This window comes from Octopus sinensis, linkage group LG6 (genome assembly GCF_006345805.1).
Source record: "Octopus sinensis linkage group LG6, ASM634580v1, whole genome shotgun sequence".
Classification (NCBI taxonomy): Eukaryota; Metazoa; Mollusca; class Cephalopoda; order Octopoda; family Octopodidae; genus Octopus; species Octopus sinensis.
The window spans coordinates 19,547,408-19,569,246 of record NC_043002.1 but is presented as its reverse complement, the minus strand read 5'-3'; the positions used below and the strand labels follow the sequence as shown (position 1 = coordinate 19,569,246).

The following is a 21,839-nucleotide window of genomic DNA, read 5'->3' as shown; positions in this document are numbered from 1 at the left end:
GTCTACTATCTTAGGAAAGGAAGGACACATTGGATAATGTAATCCTGTCTAAATAAAAGACAGAGCGATCAAGGAAAGACAAAGTTGACCCCGGCAGGATTTGAACTTGGAATGTAAAATGATAAATGAATACGTGCATGAGAATGAATGCATGTGTATGCAAGTGATAGCATGTGTAGACAAGAGAACGTATATGTACATGAGTATGTGCATGTATGCACGCAAGTGAGAGCATGTGTAAGTGAATGCATGTGTACATAATGAGTGCACATATATATGTGAATGTCTGTGTGTATGTATCTATGTGTGTACATGACTGAGTACACGTGTGAGTGCATGTGCACACAAGTAAGTGTATGTATGCGATGGTCTGCATGTGAGTGCATGAGTGTGTTTTTTATGTTTTAGTCTGAGTATGTACATGCTTCTGTGAGTATTTGAAGGTGCACACACAGATCTGAAGCTCAAGAGAAACTATGTTACTAATTCAAGCCAAACCAGACCAGATTAGTTGAATAGTAGAAGTAGTATTAGTAATAACAGAGATAACAGTTGTGCTAGAAACAGTATTAGTAGTAAGGGTGACAGTGTATCTTGCAACAGTTAATGTGCTGTGAGTTCTATAGATTTTTTTTCCCTTAATATATATATATATATATATGTACATATATATATTTCCTCTAGATGGTGAGGTGCTATTGTTCTGTTACTCACGATGCCGATGGCTGCAGCGTGGTGCTAGCCTTGCGGAAATTGACTATAGAGGAACCAAGCAGGGACCATCTTGCATTCTGTTGCCTTAGAAAGTTATGTGAAACAGTACGGGTTAGGGAAGTTTTCCTATTGAGGTGGTTGTTAGATTTTAAGACAGACCTCGAACTTCCTGGAGAAGCAATATGTGTGTCTGATGAACTTCGGCCATATGATGATTCTTCTTGCTGTGAAAATTAGAGCAGAAAAGAGTGCAAAATTTTAAAATAAATAGACTAAAAGATTTCAATTATAAAAAAAAAAAATTTCGAAGTTAAATAAAACATTAAAAACAATAGTATCATTTCTTCCTCATTTTCCCAATGTCTCAAAGACTTCTTCAGTTTATATTTTGACTTGAAAGCACTCAAAGCAAGGATCATAGGATGCTTCAAGGCAAAAGAATACAGGAAAGAGGGAAATAGCATTAATGATACAAAAAACTCTGCAGTGTACTTGCAAATAAATGACGACAATAAAATAACTGATAAAGATTTAAATGAAATTCAAGGTAATAAAAGAAGTGAAAAATAATTAATAACTAGTTAAATAATGAAATGTTAGTTTCAAATTTTGGCACAAGGCCAGCAATTTCGGGGGAGGTGGGGACTAGTTGATTACATTGACCGTAGTGTTCAACTGGTACTTATTTTATCGACTCCAAAAGGAAAGGATGAAAGGCAAAGTCAACTTCAGTGCAATTTGAACTCAGAACATAAAGACGGGTGAAATGCTGCTAAGCATTTTGCCCGGCCAACATTCCAGTGTTAATTAAATGATAAAATACTGTAAACATAATTAAATGATAAAATACTGTAAACATAATTAAATGATAAAATACTGTAAACAAGACAACAATAAGGGAGCTAATAAAAGGAGAGTTCAAAAACAAAATGAAGTAAAATAGAAGAAAATAAATTTAAACACTTACTAAAGATGATTGTGTTGGTGATTTGGTGGTCTTTGATTTTGAGACATCATGGTTTAATTCTTCAGAGGATACATTTTCTGCTTTACCATTCTCCTTCAAAAATAACACGAATAAAAGCCAAGACAATATTAAATTAGAAGAAAATTCTCTTTATCCCATACACAGCATTTCTTTTATACAAGCCCAAAAAACTCACACAAAAAGTAAAAAAGAAAATTAAAATAAGGGTGCAGGTTGCTTGACTAGGAAGCTTATTTTGCAGTCATGTGGTTTCGTGTTTAAACCCACCACACTGCTCCTTAAATAAATATTTTCCACCACAGCTTGGGGTTTACCAATGTCCTGTGAGTAAAATTTGGCTGATGGAAATTGTGCAGGGGATCATAGAGTGTGTGTGTGTGTGTGTCTGAGTGTGTGCAGTACTATATTTGATGGCATACTGTTTCTTTTCCAAAAGTATGCCTCAATAACATCACTCCAGGTTCTTTGTGCTTTATACTTAATGCATAAACAAATCTTTTCCTGAAAATTCACTACTGAAATCAGGGTACATCTAATATATCCATGTGACCTTTATACCATTAAATAGAGTATTTATATCTGTGGAAGGGAAGTAACTCGTTATTTAGATATAAGTCAGACGAACTAAGCCAATTCGATAATTAGAAGTCAATAGCACTAGGGTTGGTATATTTGAATAAAACCCTTTAAATTGAATCTACAGTACAGCCACTGTCTGATGAATGAAACTAGTAAAAGAATAGTTTCTGTCAAATATGTCTGTAAATTTGGATATTTACATGTTCAACATTTCTAATACTTTTTAAAACATCTTCAAAACAATCTTATTTTACAGCCAGATGATAATCCTATGCAATTTTAACCCCAAACATCTGACAGTGAAGCAAAGATAGTTACTCTAGTTCTTTCCTGTTAACTGATGAAAGTAAAGCCATATGCTTTCTCTATGTTGTACATCAAAATGGCATCTGTGAGAATATGGCTTTAGATTTGAATATCAATACAAGGACTTCAGTAAGCTGCCCTCAAAGCCACCTAGACTATGAGTTAACAGAATACCAGACAGTTGTTGAGAGGTCGTTAATTAGATACAAAGAGTTTCAGAGTGATTGAAATCTTAAAAGTCCTTAATCTAATGTATTTTACATAAGAAGAGTGTTGTAAAACTTATTAGCAAGACAGGGAAATAAATGAATATTTGAGAACTTAACTTGACATTGATAAAATATATGATGTTAATAGGTTCTATGTCAGCTGTGACAGAACAGACTCATAATCAAAGATATTCCAGCAGTGACTGTCTTGTCTTTTTCTAAGGCAGGATGGTTACTGAGCATTAATTTGTAGATATCTGACTTGTATGTAGCAGGTCGAGTCCTCAATGGTCCATAGACTGATATATCATGCACTTATGGAGACAAAAAGTTCTGATAACTCTTTGTGTAATAGAAGAGACACCACTTAATGACTTCATTTTCATAGAGCATGTAGGACAAGTCCAACAAAAGAATTAAGACTTGGCACAGCAGGTTATACAGTGCCCCTGCTGCTTACAACAGTAAACTGTTCTGCAACATAATGTCTATTGTGGATTAATAAAAAAAATCTTCACCATGGACACTGTTGTGAAGATGAGCAGATTAAAATGTCAGTTTTTGGTCTTGTAAACCAACACTTTATTAGTTTAGTCAACTATGGCTAACACTTATGAAGATGAGATTAAAAAGTAAGAAAAGGCTTCTAGTGTGTTTTTATATTCCTCAACCTATCTCTTTAATTATATACATAGCAAAATATACATACCAATGTATCCTTAGAAGTTACTGTACACTGTAACTGTAAGGAACCAGATTTACATTTTGTAAGGGGGAACCACTCAGGATGACCCTGAAATAAGAAAAAATGCCAAATTAATAGAAAGAAAAGAAACAGCAAGGAAAAAGACAATAGTATAGAACTTTAATAATAAAGGTAGATTAAATTTAATGTAAAGTTTGACATGTAAAATAATGTAGTCCAGGTTTGTGTGAAATATTGAGAAAATAGAACTATAAACGTAGTGAATGGCAGTCTGTAAAATGCTGAGAAAAATATAACTTTGCACTAAATCTATATTATTGTGTCAATGAAAGAAAATAATTGCTGTGCCTCAGATGAGGTACATATTGTATAGTGATCCATCTTGATGAAAGAGGTAAAACCTATGATCAAAGGCATTCCAAAAAAAAAAAAAAAAGGTTGACGGTCTGGTCACACCAGACCCTCAACCTTTTTTTCAGGCAATGTGCATCTAGAATCACATTATCCTATATACTCTTTCTGTTTTAAGTTGGAATCATATTTTGAGGAAGATTTAGCTATTAAATGACTGCATGCAGGATCTCCTATTGGCTCATTTACTGTAGATAAATACTGAATAGTGAATGTTATATCACAAGTGAAGTACCATGTATTATAGTATTATGTGTCATAATGGACGATGCCATATGTAACAAGTATAACTGGAAGAGCTATTATGTGTTGATGTTGATGTTATATAGACACGGACACAATTTTTGTCTTAATAAACCTCTACTAAACCTGTAACAAATCCAACAAAAAACAGAAAGATCTAGTTTAATAGGTCAAACTTCATTGCTCAGTTGGCATTCTAACTATTATTTTTTTCTGTCTTGGCATTAGGAAGGGCATCCAGCCGTAGAAACACTGCCAGATCAGACTGGGCCTGATGCAGCCTTCTGGCTTCACAGACCCCAGTTGAACCGTCCAACCCATGCTAGCATGGAAAACGGATGCTAAATGATGATGGATGAACAATTTGCTCTAAAATTAATGATATGAAATATTTGGTTCCATGTTATGAGAAGGGAATTTGAGCTCATACCTTGATGATTTGTACAACACAATAGCTATACAAACCTTATGACCACGTTATCAGTTAGCCAACAACATTTGGCTGAAGCATGGAACAGACTGTCGGCATCAGTTGTTAATTGTTGGAGCACTGCATCCTTCAAAACTTCCATGCTTCCTGAGATTCGCCAACACTACACCTCATTTTCTCCCCTCCATACACACGCAAGCATGTATCTAACTCATACACTATTCGCTTATCAGACATTTGTACATTACTGCATATACTTTGTATGCACGTTTTGACAAGTTGTGGTGCACCTGAGCACTGTATACAATAATTTCACTATTATTATTATTATTTTGCTTTAAATTTTTTATAACCTTCTTGGTACTGATCCACCTGAGATTGACCTTAGTTCTGAGACACAAACTTCATGTTTTAAAGTGATTGTAATAAAAATCTTCCTTCAACATTTCATGTTAATTTCTGTTCCAAACACCAGCATAATAATGACAAAGTAATTTTACTAAATCCTTCATTATTTTCAGAATTAATTGAAACAGAGGTAGTGTGTTTCAAAAGAAGCAAGGTAAAGAAAGAGTTTAGGATTTGTCAAAGGGTAGCAAGAGGTAACACCCATGACCTGATTTTCAGGGTCTCGAAGACTGGGAAGAAGTAAACAGAACCCTTGTCTATGTTTATAACAGAATGGATTCTACTGAAAGTACCCAAGGGCCAGGTGATGGTGTTAACCTTTTCATAGTCATATTCTGAGTAAAACACTATGTGTTTCAATTAATTTTGAAAATAATCAAGAACTAAGAAGGATTTAGTGAAGCAACCAACTTTTTCATTATTAAGTTGATATTTGGGGCATAACAGACCGAGTCTTACATATAATCATGATTTGAGGTTTGAACTAAATATGAACAATTTAAAATGACAGTTTTGTACCAGAACCAGAGGTGGTCTCAGGTGGGTTAATATCAAAAGGATTTAAACTAGGCAACAGATCAATTATATCATTTAGCAGAGAAAGAGTGGGGTAGAGAGTAAGGAGGGAAAGGGAGAGAAGAGAGAGAAGGGAAAAGAGGGGGAGAGAAAAAGGAAGAAAGGGAGAGAGAGAGGGAGAGAGAGAAAGAGAGAGAGATACTAACATTGAGGGACATCTCTTTCATTTTGCTCACAGTTAACGTTAAATTCCCAAGGAAATCATCATATATCAGATCCTTGTCGGAGAGAACCTGAAGAATAAATGAAAGAGAACAGATGTTAAATAACATATGTGTCACTATAAATGTGCTGATGTGTGTGTATGCACATGTATGTTTGTTAAAGAAAATGTTAACATTTGAGAGCAAGTACATTTGCTTAAAATTCCATATGTATTGGGATGCATATGTAAAAGTATGTGCACATGTGCGTGAATGCATGTGAACATGTATGAATAACAGAATGTAAAAGTATACATATGTAAGTGAGAATGAGCATGTGTGTGTGCATAAGCCTGAAATGGTTCTTATATCTAGGAACACAAAAGCCATCTTAGAAACCCAACTCACAGTGTCCTGAACAGACAGATTAGACCAAAGAAAGCCACATACCACTATTTGATTGATGAGGTTTCATAGGATATCCTGTAGTCTCGTTCCCCATTGAAATTGGCTTCCAAAGTTTCCTAGTGAAATCAATGCAATATTTCTACAAAAAAGACTGTCTTGCAACTCAAACAACTAAAGAAAGCCACTGATAGCCATAGCAGCTGAGGCCAGTTTGAGGTGATTGAGACTGAAGAGAGAAAATAGGTGGAACTCATCTGGAGACGAAGGTTAATATATTCTTTGTTGTTCTAGTAAGGCATTACATACCAACAAAGTGGCAAAATGCTTGTGACAGTGAAGTACCTGATGGAGATGCAGGAGGGTTCCCAACAACACTGATATTTAGATCATCAGTAAGAGAAAGAACTGGCAAACATCTTAAAGAACACCTGTAGTTACTGCTGGGGAGAAAGTATCTCTGATGCTAATTTCATTGTGTGTGTGTGTGTGTGTGTGTGTGATGGATCTCTGCTGTTCAAGGATGAGTTAATTGGACAACTTAATTACCAGTTCTTGAAGTAACATGTAAGTGGCTGAGCAATCCACAAGCAGATGTATCCTTAGCATAATTCTCAAACAGAATCAGTGTGGTATTGTATATGTATGAAATGCAACTACAATCCATCTGGCAGGGTTCTGTGCAGTTTCCATCTACCCAAATTCACTAGCACAGTATGAGTCAACCCAAGGCTATAGAAAATGACATGTGTTTAAGATGCAATGCAGGACTGAATTTGGAACCCTGCAGTTGCTGAGTAATCTTAACTATTTGGCCATACTCCACCTAAGGGCATCCTCTTTGGTGTTAGGAAGGGCATCCAACTGTAGAAACTCTGCCAAATCAAGATTGGAGCCTAGTGCAGCCATCTGGTTCGCCAGCCCTCAGTCAAAATCGTCCAACCCATGCTAGCATGGAAAGCGAACGTTAAACGATGATGATGATGATGATATCTTTATATATAAAAGTAAGGTTGTGTGCTGTCTGTCTCCTACGAATTAGATTCCTAACTACTCCCACATTTTGCGGTGCAGTTTAACCAAAACCAGGTATCTTATAGTCTGATTCATATCGAGCCCTTCTGGGTATTAGCACACGTCTACGATGAGTCTACCATTTAAAAAAAATTACCATCAATTTTTCTGCATTTTTAATGCATTTTTGGCATATATAAGGGAAGTAACTCTCTAAAAATTTATTATTAAATCTCAGAACATAAAAAGCTAACCCTAACCCTAACACCCCCTCCCCTTTGTGGTTAGCCATATTGAAATGGCTATTATACTTTACATCTCTAAAAATGCTTATATAGTTATTTCCCTTACAAACCCGAGCAACGCCGGGCGATACTGCTAGTATATATATATATATCAGTATAGGGCAGAGGTGTAACCTTGATCAAAACAGATATGAGTGAAAGAGTAGTACAAATGTATGAATATATGCGTGAAGCAACTCACCAATTCAATAGTTGTATTATTGTCATCAGGTAACTCTAATGTGGCACTCTCGTTCCATATGGGGAACAGTGTCTTCTTTTTCACAGATGTCTTGAATAGCTTCTTCTTACCTAGCATCACCTCACAAAATGGGTCACTGAATCCTGAAATTAAAGGCGTATCTTGGTTTTAATGAATAAATAAATATGTATATATATATATATATATACACACATACACTCACACCCACACACAAAATGTAACTACAGGTGGATTGTTGGCAAATTTTTTACTCCGTCTTCCTTTTCTCTTGGACTTTCTTCTGTTTCCTGCTTCTGAAGAAGAGCTTTGCTCGAAACATAAAACACTCTTTCTTTCCTTCCCTGAGCATCTTTTAATACTTTGTATGTACCACATCCTTGTTTTTTACTTCATTTTCTTTTGATTAATTATATATAAATAAATATATACACACACATATTAGGACACAAATTTAGTTTCCTTTCATTTGATTATATTGCTTTTTACTTTTTGTCCTAGTTTGCTAATCTGAAGTATAAAGTTACATTTTATTATACTTCCCTTGATCTGAGGACAGAAATAGAGATCCATTGAGATTTATTTCAAGAGAGGATAGAAGGATTGGTTACTGAGTTTAGTACAAAGGTTGGAAGGTCATGCATATTGAGAGGTAAGTAAAATGTGAGAGGTAAATGCATTAAGGAAAGAGAGGAATAATTATCAAGTCCATAATAGCAAAGACCACTCTAGTAGCTAAAAAAAGGAATCAGTGAAACAGGTTACATTTTCATGCTAAGATAAGAAGAAAACATGTGCTCAGGGAAAGAAATTCAAATTGGATGTAAATTTTAGAAAATTGAAAAAGAATGGGTAAAGTGTCTAAAAAGTTGCTCTGTTGATTAGCGTATTTCTGAGGAAAAATCTCTTAGAAACGGAAGTTTCCATTACCAAATATTGGATATGATTTCTCTAATGAAACTTAGTGAAAACCTTAAACACATTTTTAGTATTTATACCAGGGAAAATTGAATTGAAATAATTTGGTTAAAAAAAAAAAGATTGATTTCACAGAAAGATTCCTTTTAGTGGTTGTTGAAGCTACCTTGAGGTGAGTTGTATAGTATTTGATAAACAGACACAATTACTTTCTGAGATATATCTTTGGTCATGTAATGTACATGGATGAGGACAGCTGTGTAAAGAAGTGCTGATCTCTAACTGTGGAGGGAACCTGTTGTAGAGGTAGACCCGGGAAGACATGGGACGAGGTGGTGAAGCATGATCTTTGAACTTTGAGCCTCACAGAGGCAATGACTGGTGCCCAAAACTTTTGGCAATGTGCTGTGCTTGAGAGGACCCATCAAGTCAAACACATCCATGCTGGTTGCACGTAAAGAACGTCTTTTGAGTGCTGGGCCTGATGGAGGCAAAGTGGCTGAGTTCCTCTCAAGTGTTGGGCCTCACAGAAGCAATGACCAAGACCTTTGGCATTATGTTGTGCTTGAGAAGAAGACCCATCAAACCAAGCAAAATTGCAGTCGTGGCAGATACCAGTGTCATGTAAACTGGCACCTGTGACGGTGGCATGTAAATGCATCCCAATGTCACACAAATGGCACCCGTGCTGATGGTATATAAAAGTACCCATTACACTCTCAGAGTGGTTGGCATTAGGAAGGGCATCCAGCCGTAGAAAACCATGACAAATCAGACTGGAGTCTGGTGCAGCCTTCCAGCGTGCCAGCCCAGTCAAATCGTCCAATTCATGCCAGCATGGACAACAGACATTAAATGATGATGATGATGATTTCTGCTGGTATTATTATTTGCACTCGTACCTTAGTTGTTGTATATCTTTGTCAGTTAACCTTGATCAAGTAGACAGATGATCAAAGGTATTCCACTAACGACCATCCCATCTTTTTTCTAGTCATGTTGAATCAAGTATTACATTACCCAACATTTCCTTTTATAAGAGTTTAGTTCCAAGAGAGCTGACCTATAACCAAAAGTATTCTAACCATGATCATCCTGTCCCTTTCCAGATACAGTGTATATAGAATGACTATCAAATGCATCCTAACACTCTTTTTCTAAAGATGGTAGGATGTGAGTTGATGGAGATATGGCTGCTAACTTTAGCAGCTTAAATGACCACATAGAGACATCATTGTTGGCATGTTGAAGTAAAAACTGTAGCTGGTATTATTATTTAGTCCTAGGTTAACCCTGATCAAGTTCACTGATAATGAAAAGCAGTCCAGACTTGACCCACCCTGTCAGTGTTTTCTACCAGTATTCCATTGGCATGGTATATGATTAAAAGGGATTTGGCTGCTATTTCTAACTAGTCAAGCAACAATGTAAAGTTTCTCTCGTTGTTGATAGTGATACCAATACTGGCATCAATGATAAAGCATTTATTTTTCAGTTACATTTCATTTTGTTCAACTTGAAAATCTCACATCTTTCTCAATATTCTTCAATTAAACTAAACTTCTTTAAACAATTTTGAAACTTTGACACTGATTAACTAATGATAATATTTAACAGACATTTTCTACTTACCATTTCTATCTTTTGATTCTAAATTCTTAGCTTGAATAATTTTGAAGTCCACAAAAGTTTTACCTGAAATAAAAAATAGTAATAATAACAATGATGATGATGATAATTTCTTTTAATAGGTAGAAGAACAACAGATAAGAGGTCATTGCAGAGAAAAAACTTGCTAAAATGGAATGAGGGTTTTCACTGCACCCAATGCTATATCCACCAACCTAACCAAAACTCTTAAGGTAATGATGATGATGATTTTATTGGCTACTAGATTCCAATACCCTGGGGACAATACAAAGGTAAAATACGAAAGGAAACACACAAGAGATAGTGTTAGATTTACATGAAATAAAGGTGAGATTAGCCATAATAATAACATGAACTTGGACAGATTTAACAATAAATAGAAATAACAAAATAAAACAACAATTGCAGCATGGAAGGTGTTTATAAGCCATTTAAGAAACACACAAAACCGTTAGATTCACTTCAACATTTAAATTTAATTTGTCAAAATATTTTCGTCACTTTGAGACCACGACCGAAATATTTTGACAAATTAAATTTAAATGTTGAAGTGAATCTAACGGTTTTGTGTGTTTCTTAAATGGCTTATAAACACCTTCCACGCTGCAATTGTTTTCGTTCCAGCACACGATCTCAGATCAAGTCACTCACTATGCAAGTACATCTCCGTAAAAATAAAACAAGAAAGTCTAAAATGTGAGGTTAACAACATTGTATAAGGGTAATCCACAGACAACCCTGAATTATCTTGACACAAAAAGGCAACTGCTTTCTCCCATTTCTTGACAGCAATCTGTAGCTGCTACATAGTTAATTTCCTCATTCATCCACCTCATAAAATTCACTGGAAGTCAATACCTTTCCCTCTGCTCTTACCTTCTTCTTAGAGGTATGCATATTGCCCTATTTTGGCTAATGTGTGCTTCCTTTATCTTTTGGTACGCTTCCAAAACAGTGCAGACCACTATGATTTCCTATATCTAATACTATTAGGTGACATCATTTGCATATATTGACATGGTTCGCTTGTATCTCAATTTTAACAATACTATCCTCAATGTTTTCAGCCTTAGCCCAAATAGTTATGATGTTATAACATACAAAAGAGAGAAAAGAAAGCAACTTTGGCAGAATAAGCATTGTAATTAATTCTGATAAGTGGCCCTTTCATTTGACTATTGAATAGATGCTGCTGTACATTTTAGTGATCCAGACAGAACTAAACTAGTTATGTTTGCAACAGCTGTTAGAAAGCAATGGTCAACCCTGCCATACACCTTAGACTTATCTAGATTGATCCAATGTTCACCAAAGCCAGATATAGTGTCAACCCACTCTGCAATATATCACATGCGGTTTGTTCAAGCGCGCATTGTGTACTCAGGAAGTAAAGGCAACACCTGCCAGATAAATATCAGAACAGGTTTGTGGGGTTTTTGTATAAGGTACACTCACACAATCACTACATCAATATATATCTAACACCTACTCAATAGATTTCAAACTTAACAACAGCAACAACTAGTGTGTGTGTGTGGGGGGGGGGGGAGGCTAGATATACCCCATTAATTCTGTTAGCAACAGCTTCCTTAATAGCTTTTACAATGAATATTTTCCAGGCAATGAATGAAGTTATAATACATAATGAGATAATGTAGATATAGGTGCAGGTGTGACTGTGTGGTAAGAAGCTTGCTTCCCAACCACATGGTTCTGGGTTCAGTCCCACTGTGTGACACCTTGGGAGAATGTCTTCTACTATGTAGTCTCAGGCCAGCCAAAGCCTTGTGAGTGGATTTGGTAGATGGAAACTAAAAGAAGCCTGTTATATATATATATATACACACAAAATTTTATTTGACAAGTTCAAGAAAGGAATGAAAGCACTAATAATAATGAAGAAATAAAAATATTTTTTTCTAAAATTCTGATGACTTTTTTTTCTCAATATTCAATTTCTGTACATCACACCTAACACTCTATACATACGTATATATGTATGTATGTATCTATGTGTGTGTGTGTGTGTGTGCACTTGACAACCACTGTCGGTGTGTTTATGGCCCCTGTAACTTAGCCGTTCAACTAAAGGGACCAAAAGAATAAGTACTAGGCTTAAAAAAATAAGTCCTGGATTGATTTATCTTGGCTAAAATCTTTCAAGGCAGTGCTCCAGCATGGCTGCAGTCAAATGACTGAAGCAAGTAAAAGAATAAAAGGATATATTATCTAATGTTGATAAAAAAATGAATTCGAATTAATAAAATACAACCCAATAAGTGATCATCTCTTCCTGAAGGTCACTGACTAAAACTGATAAAAGAAGCAATAGTGCAAAGAAAAAAAAAAGTAATAAAAAGACAACAAAAATATTTAAAAAATTAAACTAATATGGTTCAATTAAGTGCATAATTTTACGAAGTTTAATGGAGATATTTACCTTCCAAATATTTCTCAATGAAAGCTAGTGACTGTCTTGAATTCTTGTTTTCAGCCTAGAAATAAATACATTTTTTAACAACCCATTTGAATTAGGGAAACAGCATACGTCATTGGAACCTGACACATGCAAGCATACACACATCATTCATTCTACAATATTGAACAAAAGGTGAGACAATAATGTCATATAGACATTCCTGCATACATGGAAACATATACACATACATACATACATCATTGATGTTTTCAGGAAGGATATTCAGCCATGGAAAATCTGCTCGAATAAGCTTTGTTTGATCCAGGCAAGCATAGAAAGGTGGATATTAAAACAATGAAAAAATGATGATATAATTGAAATGCAGTCTATATACAACTAAGAAGTAAGGTATAATGACTGCTACACAAATACACCAATGAAATACACTCACACATATACCCATGAAATACAGTCTATACACAACCAAGATGTACACTTTTTGACACATATACATACCATTGAAATACGACAAACATATATAAATGTATACAGCAAAATATATAATCTATTGTACATGGTTCATTTTGTTAATGAGCAGCAAATTTTATAATTACCTGAGTAGTACACTTTATACTTAATTACCTGAGTAGTGCACTTTACACTTAATTACCCGAGTAGCACACTTTATACCTAATTACCTGGATAACACATTTGATGACTAATTACCTCAATAATTAACTGATCACATAGCTATATTAGGAATCAGAATTTGACTATCTGGAAAAGTGATAGGGTTTATATCCTATCCAAGGGGATTGACATCATATCATCATCATCACCATTTAATATCTGCTTTCCAGGCTGGCACAGGTTGGATGGTTTGACTGAAACTGGTAAGCTGGAGAGCTGCACCAGGTTCCAATTTGGTTTGGCATGGCTTCTATGGTTGGATGCCTGTCCTAACACCAACCACTCCAAGAACAGTATTATGTTGCTGAATACTGGTTCCTAGAATTTGCTTATGTCATGTTACTGGCATATATTCTATTAATTCACTCCATTTTTTTTCTAAATATATTTGAGGTTTGATATATGTTGAGTTTTTTCTTTCTCTACAAAATATGACATAAAGAGTAAGAGATAATGTCTTGACCCATCATTGAATTTAACCTTGAAAAGCGTAATTCTTTCTAATTTTAGTACAAGGCCAGTAATTTTGAGGAGAGGAATCAAATGGATTACCTCAACCCTAATGCTCAACTGATACTTATTTTATCAACCCTGAAAGAGCGAAAGGCAAAGTCAACATTGGCAGTGTTTGAACTCAGAACATAAAGTGATGACAGAAATTTTGTCCAGCGAGTAATGATTCTGCCAGCTTACAACAACCTTAACCTCCATAAGCATAATGGAAAACAATACCAATTATGATAATCATTGTTGGTTTAAATTTAATGCTTGAGGTAAGAAGAGTGTGTTAAGAGTCTTACTTAAGGACACAGCAGCTGTAGTGAGGATATGAATTCTTAACTAAGAAAAAAAATTGGTATCCAGCTTTCTATTAGGAGTAATAGTGACAATAAAACTAGTAAAATTGATTCTGATAGGATTTAAATTCAGAATGTAGGAGAAAGTGAATTTAATTCTGAAATAATGTTTAGTTTGATATTCCATAGTTTTTGCGAATCCACTGCCAAATAATAATTTTAATAATTTCTTACATTAGCACAAAACACTAATTATTTCTTTCTGGTGGAAAATGAGTTCTGAATTGATTAAATTAGAAGTAATAAAAATTTGAAATAATAATTATAATAGAAGTAATAATTAAAATAATAAAATAATAGAAGTAATAATTAAAATAATAAAATAATAGAAGTAATAATTAAAATAAAGAGTCCAGAAGCTGGCTACCCGCATGGTTCATGGTCTCAAAAATTTGTCCTACGAAGAAAGGCTGAGGACGCTCGACCTTTATTCTCTTGAAAAACGCCGCCGCCGTGGTGATCTCATTCTCGCCCACAACATCATAAGCGGAAAGTGTAACCTCTCGAAAGAGCTGTTCTTCACTCCTGCTCCAGAGCGTCGGCTGCAGGGTCAAACCGAAAAGCTCTACCTGCGACGATTTCATCTCAATTGAAGGAGAGGAGCTTTCTCCGTCCGGGTTGCGGATCCGTGGAACAAGCTGCCAGACGAGATGGTGAAGATGCCGACGACCGCTTTGTTCAAAGCCTCCCTGGACCTCAAGTGGCCTGAACTCTTTACATGAACACCACCCTGTACTTAACTCCATGTCCCCCTATATGGCCTTGCTATTTGCTTTTGAGCCAAATTAACTAACTAACTAACTAACTAATAAAATAATAGAAGTAATAATTAAAATAATAAAATAAATGGAAAAGCACAGATCAATAGCTGCTGAAATACAAGAGCTATGATTAAATGAAAAGATATTTGAATATTTCAAAAATTTAAACTGGAATTCAAAACATTGAAATGGCGTTGAGATAATAAAAACCTTAAAGAGAATTTAAGTTTTGAATGAATAATCTGAATATACTTTTGTCTATGAGATATATATGTAAACAATATCTACTGAACTTTACATGTCATACTTCATTGGTAAAGTACAAAGTTTGTTAAGTTTGAATGCCATTGGGAGAAGAGTTTCTTGATATCTTGGAATGAATGCTTTCTTTGAAAAGAAAGATAAACTGATTGATCTATAAACCAACCTCTCATCTTCCAGCTTATTCAGTTTCTACACCTAATGTCATTCATTTCTAACTTCTATTCCTTTCTCTCACCCATTACTTTCCTCTCATACATTCAAAGAAGCTCTAACTTTACAGTTTCCTCAAATAATAATAGATGAAAGACACTTAAAACTTTATTGTTCTTAGATGAAGAGCTTAGTCTGAAATGTCAGGAGACTCTTCTCTCAACGAAATACAAACTTTAAAAAATTATATTTTACTGATAGAAACAGTTTTTGCTGATGAAGACTAGAGCTAGTTTCTCTGGCGTTATTTTTTCCCCTGCAATAATTTTAATTACTTTGAAGCTTTACACATTTGAAACTGATAACATTTAGTGTGAAGTAGACATTTAACAGAAGATAAAAGATATAGTAAGTATTAAAAAGTTGAATACAGAACTTTTAAAGAAAAGACAATATTTGTCAAAAAAGAAATACAAATTTCTGTTAATTGAAAACAAAACCTATTAATATTAGAAGAGAGATAAAAAAAAATAAGTAGTGGTATTATTTTATGGACCTCCAGAGGAATGAAAAAAAAATCTGACTCCCGAAGTAAATATTGTAAAAACATCTAGTTTGACATTATTGTTTGTATCAACTTAGTGTATTTGCTTCTCAGTGCTTTCTGTTTAGCTGGAAGGCTATCTGACCACATTCTCAGCTGCAGTGGACAATATTGAGAGTTATCAATGTTTTTCTATTGGAATAGAAAATTTGATGGGCTGTGATGATTAGATGTTGACTGCATAATTGGCAAAAGTGGTTTTCACAGAAGGTAGATGCATCTAAGTGCTAACGTGATGGTTTTGAAGCCAAAACCATCAGGTTAGTAAATATCATCTACATGAACCATTTATGTATCAGCTAGAGCCTCTGTTGACTTTGACAAAAAGAAATGCCTTACTAATTTACCAAATATATTAAAACTTGTAAGCCAGATAACCCACATTAGTAGTTACCTCTCTTGGCCAAGAAAAATATCTGCCAGGTGATGAAAGATGAGCCTAATGTAGAACAGAGTGAAGCATGTCAGCCATATCCAATTTGTAATCAGAGCCAGAATGTGAATCCACTAACAAGGAAAGATGTAATTGTGGAACTCATCTGACTCTGAATACTGGGGTTGCTTCTTCAGCCCCTCAGTGCTGAAAGCAAATGAACTAATTTGGTAAGTACTTAAAGCTAGGTAGAATGGATGAATTAAGAGTTTAGACCTCTTAGCCACTCACACATCATAGAGCAAAGACATGAATCCCCTTGGTGCCTTACTCATTTGGCTTAACCCTTATTAGAAATAGTGTGTGCATATGTATATACACACACACACACACACACGCACACAACTGAGCCTACCTAAAGCCACTGAAGGCAAATGAGAAAGAAGGATTGAAGAACAAGGGAAGAAATAATAGGTGATAGAGAAATGAAAGGGCTGGAAAAGAAAAATGGCAAAAAAAAACCCCCACAAAAAAGGTAGTTAATCTACCTACCATGACCTGGAAAAATGAAAGAGAGTCAATAAATAGCAAAACACATTGTCAAATAATTCATTAAACTGCATAACCAAACTACACTGCAAAATTTGGATTCCTTAAATTCTAAAATTAGTAACATGCAAGAAATTTATCAGTCATTTTCTTTCTTCTTTTTTTTTTTATACTTGACTAATTTAAATGGGTATTGTTTTAAAATTGCATTTTTAGTACTAACAAGTCTTCAAAAATCAACAAACTTTGTTAATAAACACACAAGAAAACCACACGAGATGCACTGTCTTGGAAAACTAAATAAAACAATACATAATTTTACTAAGGTATCTCATACTACACCTCCATCTAACAAATATGTTTATCAAGATCCTCACCTAACAAAGTAATCTTTAGGGGAAGGGACAGACGAGTAAACGAATAAAAAATATTAAATGTACAGAGTGATCTTTGTTTTACAGATTCTGTTTCCACTATTCTATATACAAGCCCAGATGTCAATTTAGTAAGAGAAGTTAAGCAGTTTCAGTCATGAATTTAAACTTAATGCCACACTTTAGGGATAACCAGAATCATAGAGACAAGGCCACTTTGACTGGCCCCAGCATATGAATGGTACTTATTTTTTTCAATTATGGAAGGATGAAATGTAAAGGCAACCCTAGTAGGATCTGAATTCAAAACAAAAGGATGTAACTAAATAAAGGATTTATTCTGTCATTTTATTATTTTTTCTTTTCAAAGAAATTTATAATCTAATTACAGTCTTCCACTCTGCCAACTGAGCTAATGATGACGATGATGGTGATCATGGTGATGGTGATGATGATGATGATGATTTATTTTTCCTCATCACAAGACCACAGAATATTTAGTAGCAGTACAGTGAGTTTTGATGTTCATGCTTTTATCATTGCTCTGAACATATTACTGTGAAATTATTGTTGTATAGCAATGCCTATCCCACTCCACCCAAAATAATGATTTTGTAACTATGAAAATCACTAATGTTTGTGAGAGGTGAGAAAATAATGTCAATCCCTAGATATTGCTGGTACATAGCAATCCTGGAGTAACATAATATAAAGTTGAGCCGGGTGATGTTTGAACCAAGAACAGCAGAGCACTGAACTAAATAGCATAAACTCTTTCATTAAAGATTTTCTTTACACTGTAATTCATAAACCTGTATCCCGCAATTAAGGTGCAAATAAAACACGAATGCTGTTAAATGCTGTCTCACATATGGGACACTTTGTACTCGGTATAAAATCTACATTTGTGTTCAATGATGAAACCCTGAACTGAATAGAATAAAATTCGATATTCTAAAGTGCTAGGCAATATCATAACTGGATTATTGGTAGCTAGCTGTGTTTAATATTTCGATAACTTTTCCAGCTGAACGATTTTGTGTGTGTGTGTATGTATGCATCCTTCTTCCCTGATCCATTAAGTGTATATACAGATCAACATGTAAGTTGCTTTTCCCTAAAAAACATAAACACATTGCATATGGGGGCAAGAACAGTGTTTAGAAAAATACTTCAGCCCCTAATAACTACTAATCCTCTGTAAAGTACAAGTGAGACCTACAGTGGAGTACTGTCCCAACATCTGGGGAAGTGCCGCTTCTACACACAGAGACATCATAGATGCCCTCCAAGGAAAGGCCACTTGATTAATCTGCATGAAGGTGTTCTCAAATACACTCTAATCTCTGGCTCACAGATATACCACCTCTTCTCTGTTCTTTTTCTACTGATACTATAATGGCTTCTGTTCCTCAGAGCAGACTGGTCTCATGTCACCTCTGCTCAGGCATTCTTGATTTACTTCTCTACCCACCTTTTGAAATCCATATTGTGTCACACCCATAATAGCCCCCTACCCACACACATACAACTAGAACACCCAGCTCATTCTCCCCAGAATGTTGTTCCTGTGGAATACATGCCCTGCATTTGGTCACTGACAATAATTTGAGAGGAATGTTAACAGCATCACTCTCCTCAGTCTTGGAGGGTCTGTTAAAGTCATAGGTACAGCTCCTTTCTCTTGACTAAAGCACTAAAAAACATTAAAAAATTGCACCCATGACCTCTAGATCACTAATTCATCTCCATAGCAACATTTGTATGGTAATTTTTATAATTTTGGATCTGAAAAATGTAAATGACATAAATAATAAATGAATGAATGAATAAATAAATAAAAAATAAATGATACCCAAAACATTGTGCATTGGCTGTGATGTGATGAAAGCATGGTTAAAATATGCTACCAAAAGAGTCCCCTTTTTTGTGCAGAGCAAGAAGCAACTGGTATGTTCCATCTAATTTTAAAGCTACTTTGAAGTCTTCATTCAATCCAAGGAAATGAGGCAGAGTCCACAAAGTTTTTGAACTCACCTAGATTGTTATTTCATGAACCCTATTAAGTCTTGTATGTTAATCTTCTATGATGCCTCAATCTACATTATAATATTTTCTAACCCTACCTTATTTCTATAATGCTCTTGTCCCTCATACTTCAACACTCATACATCTCCATTCTAACTTTGGTACTGTCTTCTGATACTAAGAACCCTGCAATAAGCCCCTCCTTCTTTCCTATCACAAAGCCTCTTTCTCATCACTTCTGGCCATCACATCATATCTTTTTTTTATGAATAATGTTGACACACGAGAATTCTCTGGAGTAAGTGTTGAGAATTTTACATGAAGATGACAAGACTTTGTGTTGAAAGGAAGAAAGCCATGTCTTCCAAATGATCACAAGACGATAACAATTTCCTTCTTTTAACAAAATAGCAACTGAATAGGCACAATACACTGAGCACAGGGTACCAATATCCTATTGTCAAAGAGTACAAAGCAGTGACAATAGCATATTGAACATGTAGATGGTAATTTCCCCTCTGAACAGATGCAAGAATGCAGGTGCCACAAAACTCTAAATGAGTGTAAAGATAATCACGCCCACTCTTTAAAAAACAGAATCATCAACTTTAAATGAGGATAAGCCTTTCCCTTGAAAATGGTATGGACTACAAATGTACAGGACAACTGCCATTTCCTGTTGAACATATACAGCACAATAAACAACCTTTTGAATACAGCTAAGGTTGTATACATTTTTATTGGACACAGAGAGGACACTGAATCTCAACTGCTGAGAAGAGAAATGTAATCTCCCTCCAACGCACAGCGCAATAAGCTTCTACTTAAAACATGGCAGTGAAAACCATCCACTGAATGCATGAATAGTAGTCAGTGACTCAAGGTAGCAGCAACTTCTCTGTGAAAATCTCAGGGTAATGAATGTCATTATCTGAATATAACCGAGAAAAAAAAAAAAAAAAAAAAAAAAAAAACCTCCACTAATTTTCCACAATTTAAATTGGGAGAATGGCAGTAGAAAGAGTTTCAATAAATTTATATAATTGATTTCAATCCCAAATTAAATTTAAAATACTCAATCACTCTTGGAACTAAACCAATTTTGTCCTATGACTTATATTAAAAGCAGTTTAATTGAGATAGCAAAGATAAAGCGTATTGATGTGCATGGCTCAAGAGATACCCTTGAACAACAGCTGACTAGTAAATCTTTCAAGAGGAAGAAAGATATACTTCAAGAGAGAAAGAAGTGATGCCAGGAACACCACTTACCCACCTTCTCTGATAGAAGAAAGTGGCAGAGCGCTGTAAAGCAAAGTTCATATTAGATTACAGTAGCTGTGGCCCCACTGAGGAATGGAGCGATAATATAGTGAAAAAAAAATATTGTGATGACGTAAGATCCTTCACACCTACCTTCTACCAAAAAAAAAAAAAAAAAAAAGGGAAATATAAAAGATATTAGTACTCTTATAGTTTAGCTAGCTAGATGGCTAAGTGGTCTGATAAATATTTCCAGGTAAACTGATCCACTGAATTTTCACTGGGCATGTCATGATGTCACAACTTTTACACATCACAAGTTTCAAATGATAATATTATTATTACATTGCCATTTAGATACATGACATTTATTTCATAAAATAGTTCAAATTTATCTCTTAACATTTATCATATTCTGTTTCAGTAACCACTGTATGTCAGTGGCATTTCTTTAAGAATACTGTTTTAAACCAACATTCTTGTCAGACGTATAATGTGGAGGGTAATACTTGAATCACATATTTGATCTGTGTTTTAAGACACATTACAATTTTGTTTTTATTGCGGATTATTCTATTGAAAGTAAAACTTAGAGTATGTTGCCCTTCTATTAGAAATAGTTGGAATTTAGTTGAATGAGATTTAGCCATGGAACAGTTAAACAGAAATTCCCTTATTGATTGAATTTTTTACTAGTCTGCTATCAGAAAAAAGTTATACAAGTTTGCAAGTGATCAAGTATGAGATATATATGAAAGGTCCCTGATACAGATGCAAATTTATGTTTGTTCATGGCCAAAAGACATAATTTCAGGTTAAGTTCATTTAGTTGTAAGAACATATTAATATATGAATATATAACAGTTGGATGAGGAAATATAAGGTTATAATGAACATGCTATTAAGAATAGCGTTAGTGACTTTGGTAAAGTCATTCCTAAAGTAAATCAAAATATAGTTTTTAGTAGGGCCAAGAAATCTCTTAATTAAAGCTTTCTTTAGATCACACAAAACTAACTTGATTTTTTTTTTTGTAAAAGGGTAAATCAACACAAGTTTATTATTGGTACTATGGACACAGCATGATCAAATTTTCAAGCTGTTCACTTCACAATCATAAGATCTTGGGTTCAATCCCACTAGTTGGCATCTTGGGCAAAGGTCTTTTATTATTGCCTCAGGTTGACTCAAACCTTGAGAGCAAAGTTGAGTTGATGGAAGCTATGCAGAAGCTTGTCATATGGATTGTACCTGTAACTTAAAGGTACAGCCATGACACACATTATATCTAGCTGAACCTAAT

General features: G+C 34.8%; 1 protein-coding gene across 4 annotated transcripts in view; it reads right to left on the bottom strand.

Moving 5' to 3' along the window:
• LOC115212982 (extended synaptotagmin-1-like) overlaps positions 1-21,839 on the bottom strand; it is a 184,703-nt gene that overhangs the window by 21,554 nt on the left and 141,310 nt on the right. For 3 of the 4 annotated variants that reach the window (XM_036503669.1, XM_036503671.1, XM_036503670.1), the window contains 7 exons: positions 12,645-12,699; positions 10,187-10,249; positions 7,619-7,761; positions 5,717-5,803; positions 3,506-3,589; positions 1,682-1,774; positions 715-938 (listed from right to left, as the gene is read on the bottom strand). In XM_036503669.1, the coding sequence (XP_036359562.1) occupies positions 715-938; positions 1,682-1,774; positions 3,506-3,589; positions 5,717-5,803; positions 7,619-7,761; positions 10,187-10,249; positions 12,645-12,699 (749 nt within the window). The remainder of the gene's footprint in view (positions 1-714; positions 939-1,681; positions 1,775-3,505; positions 3,590-5,716; positions 5,804-7,618; positions 7,762-10,186; positions 10,250-12,644; positions 12,700-21,839) is intronic. The other variant, XM_036503672.1, reaches the window with a different exon arrangement.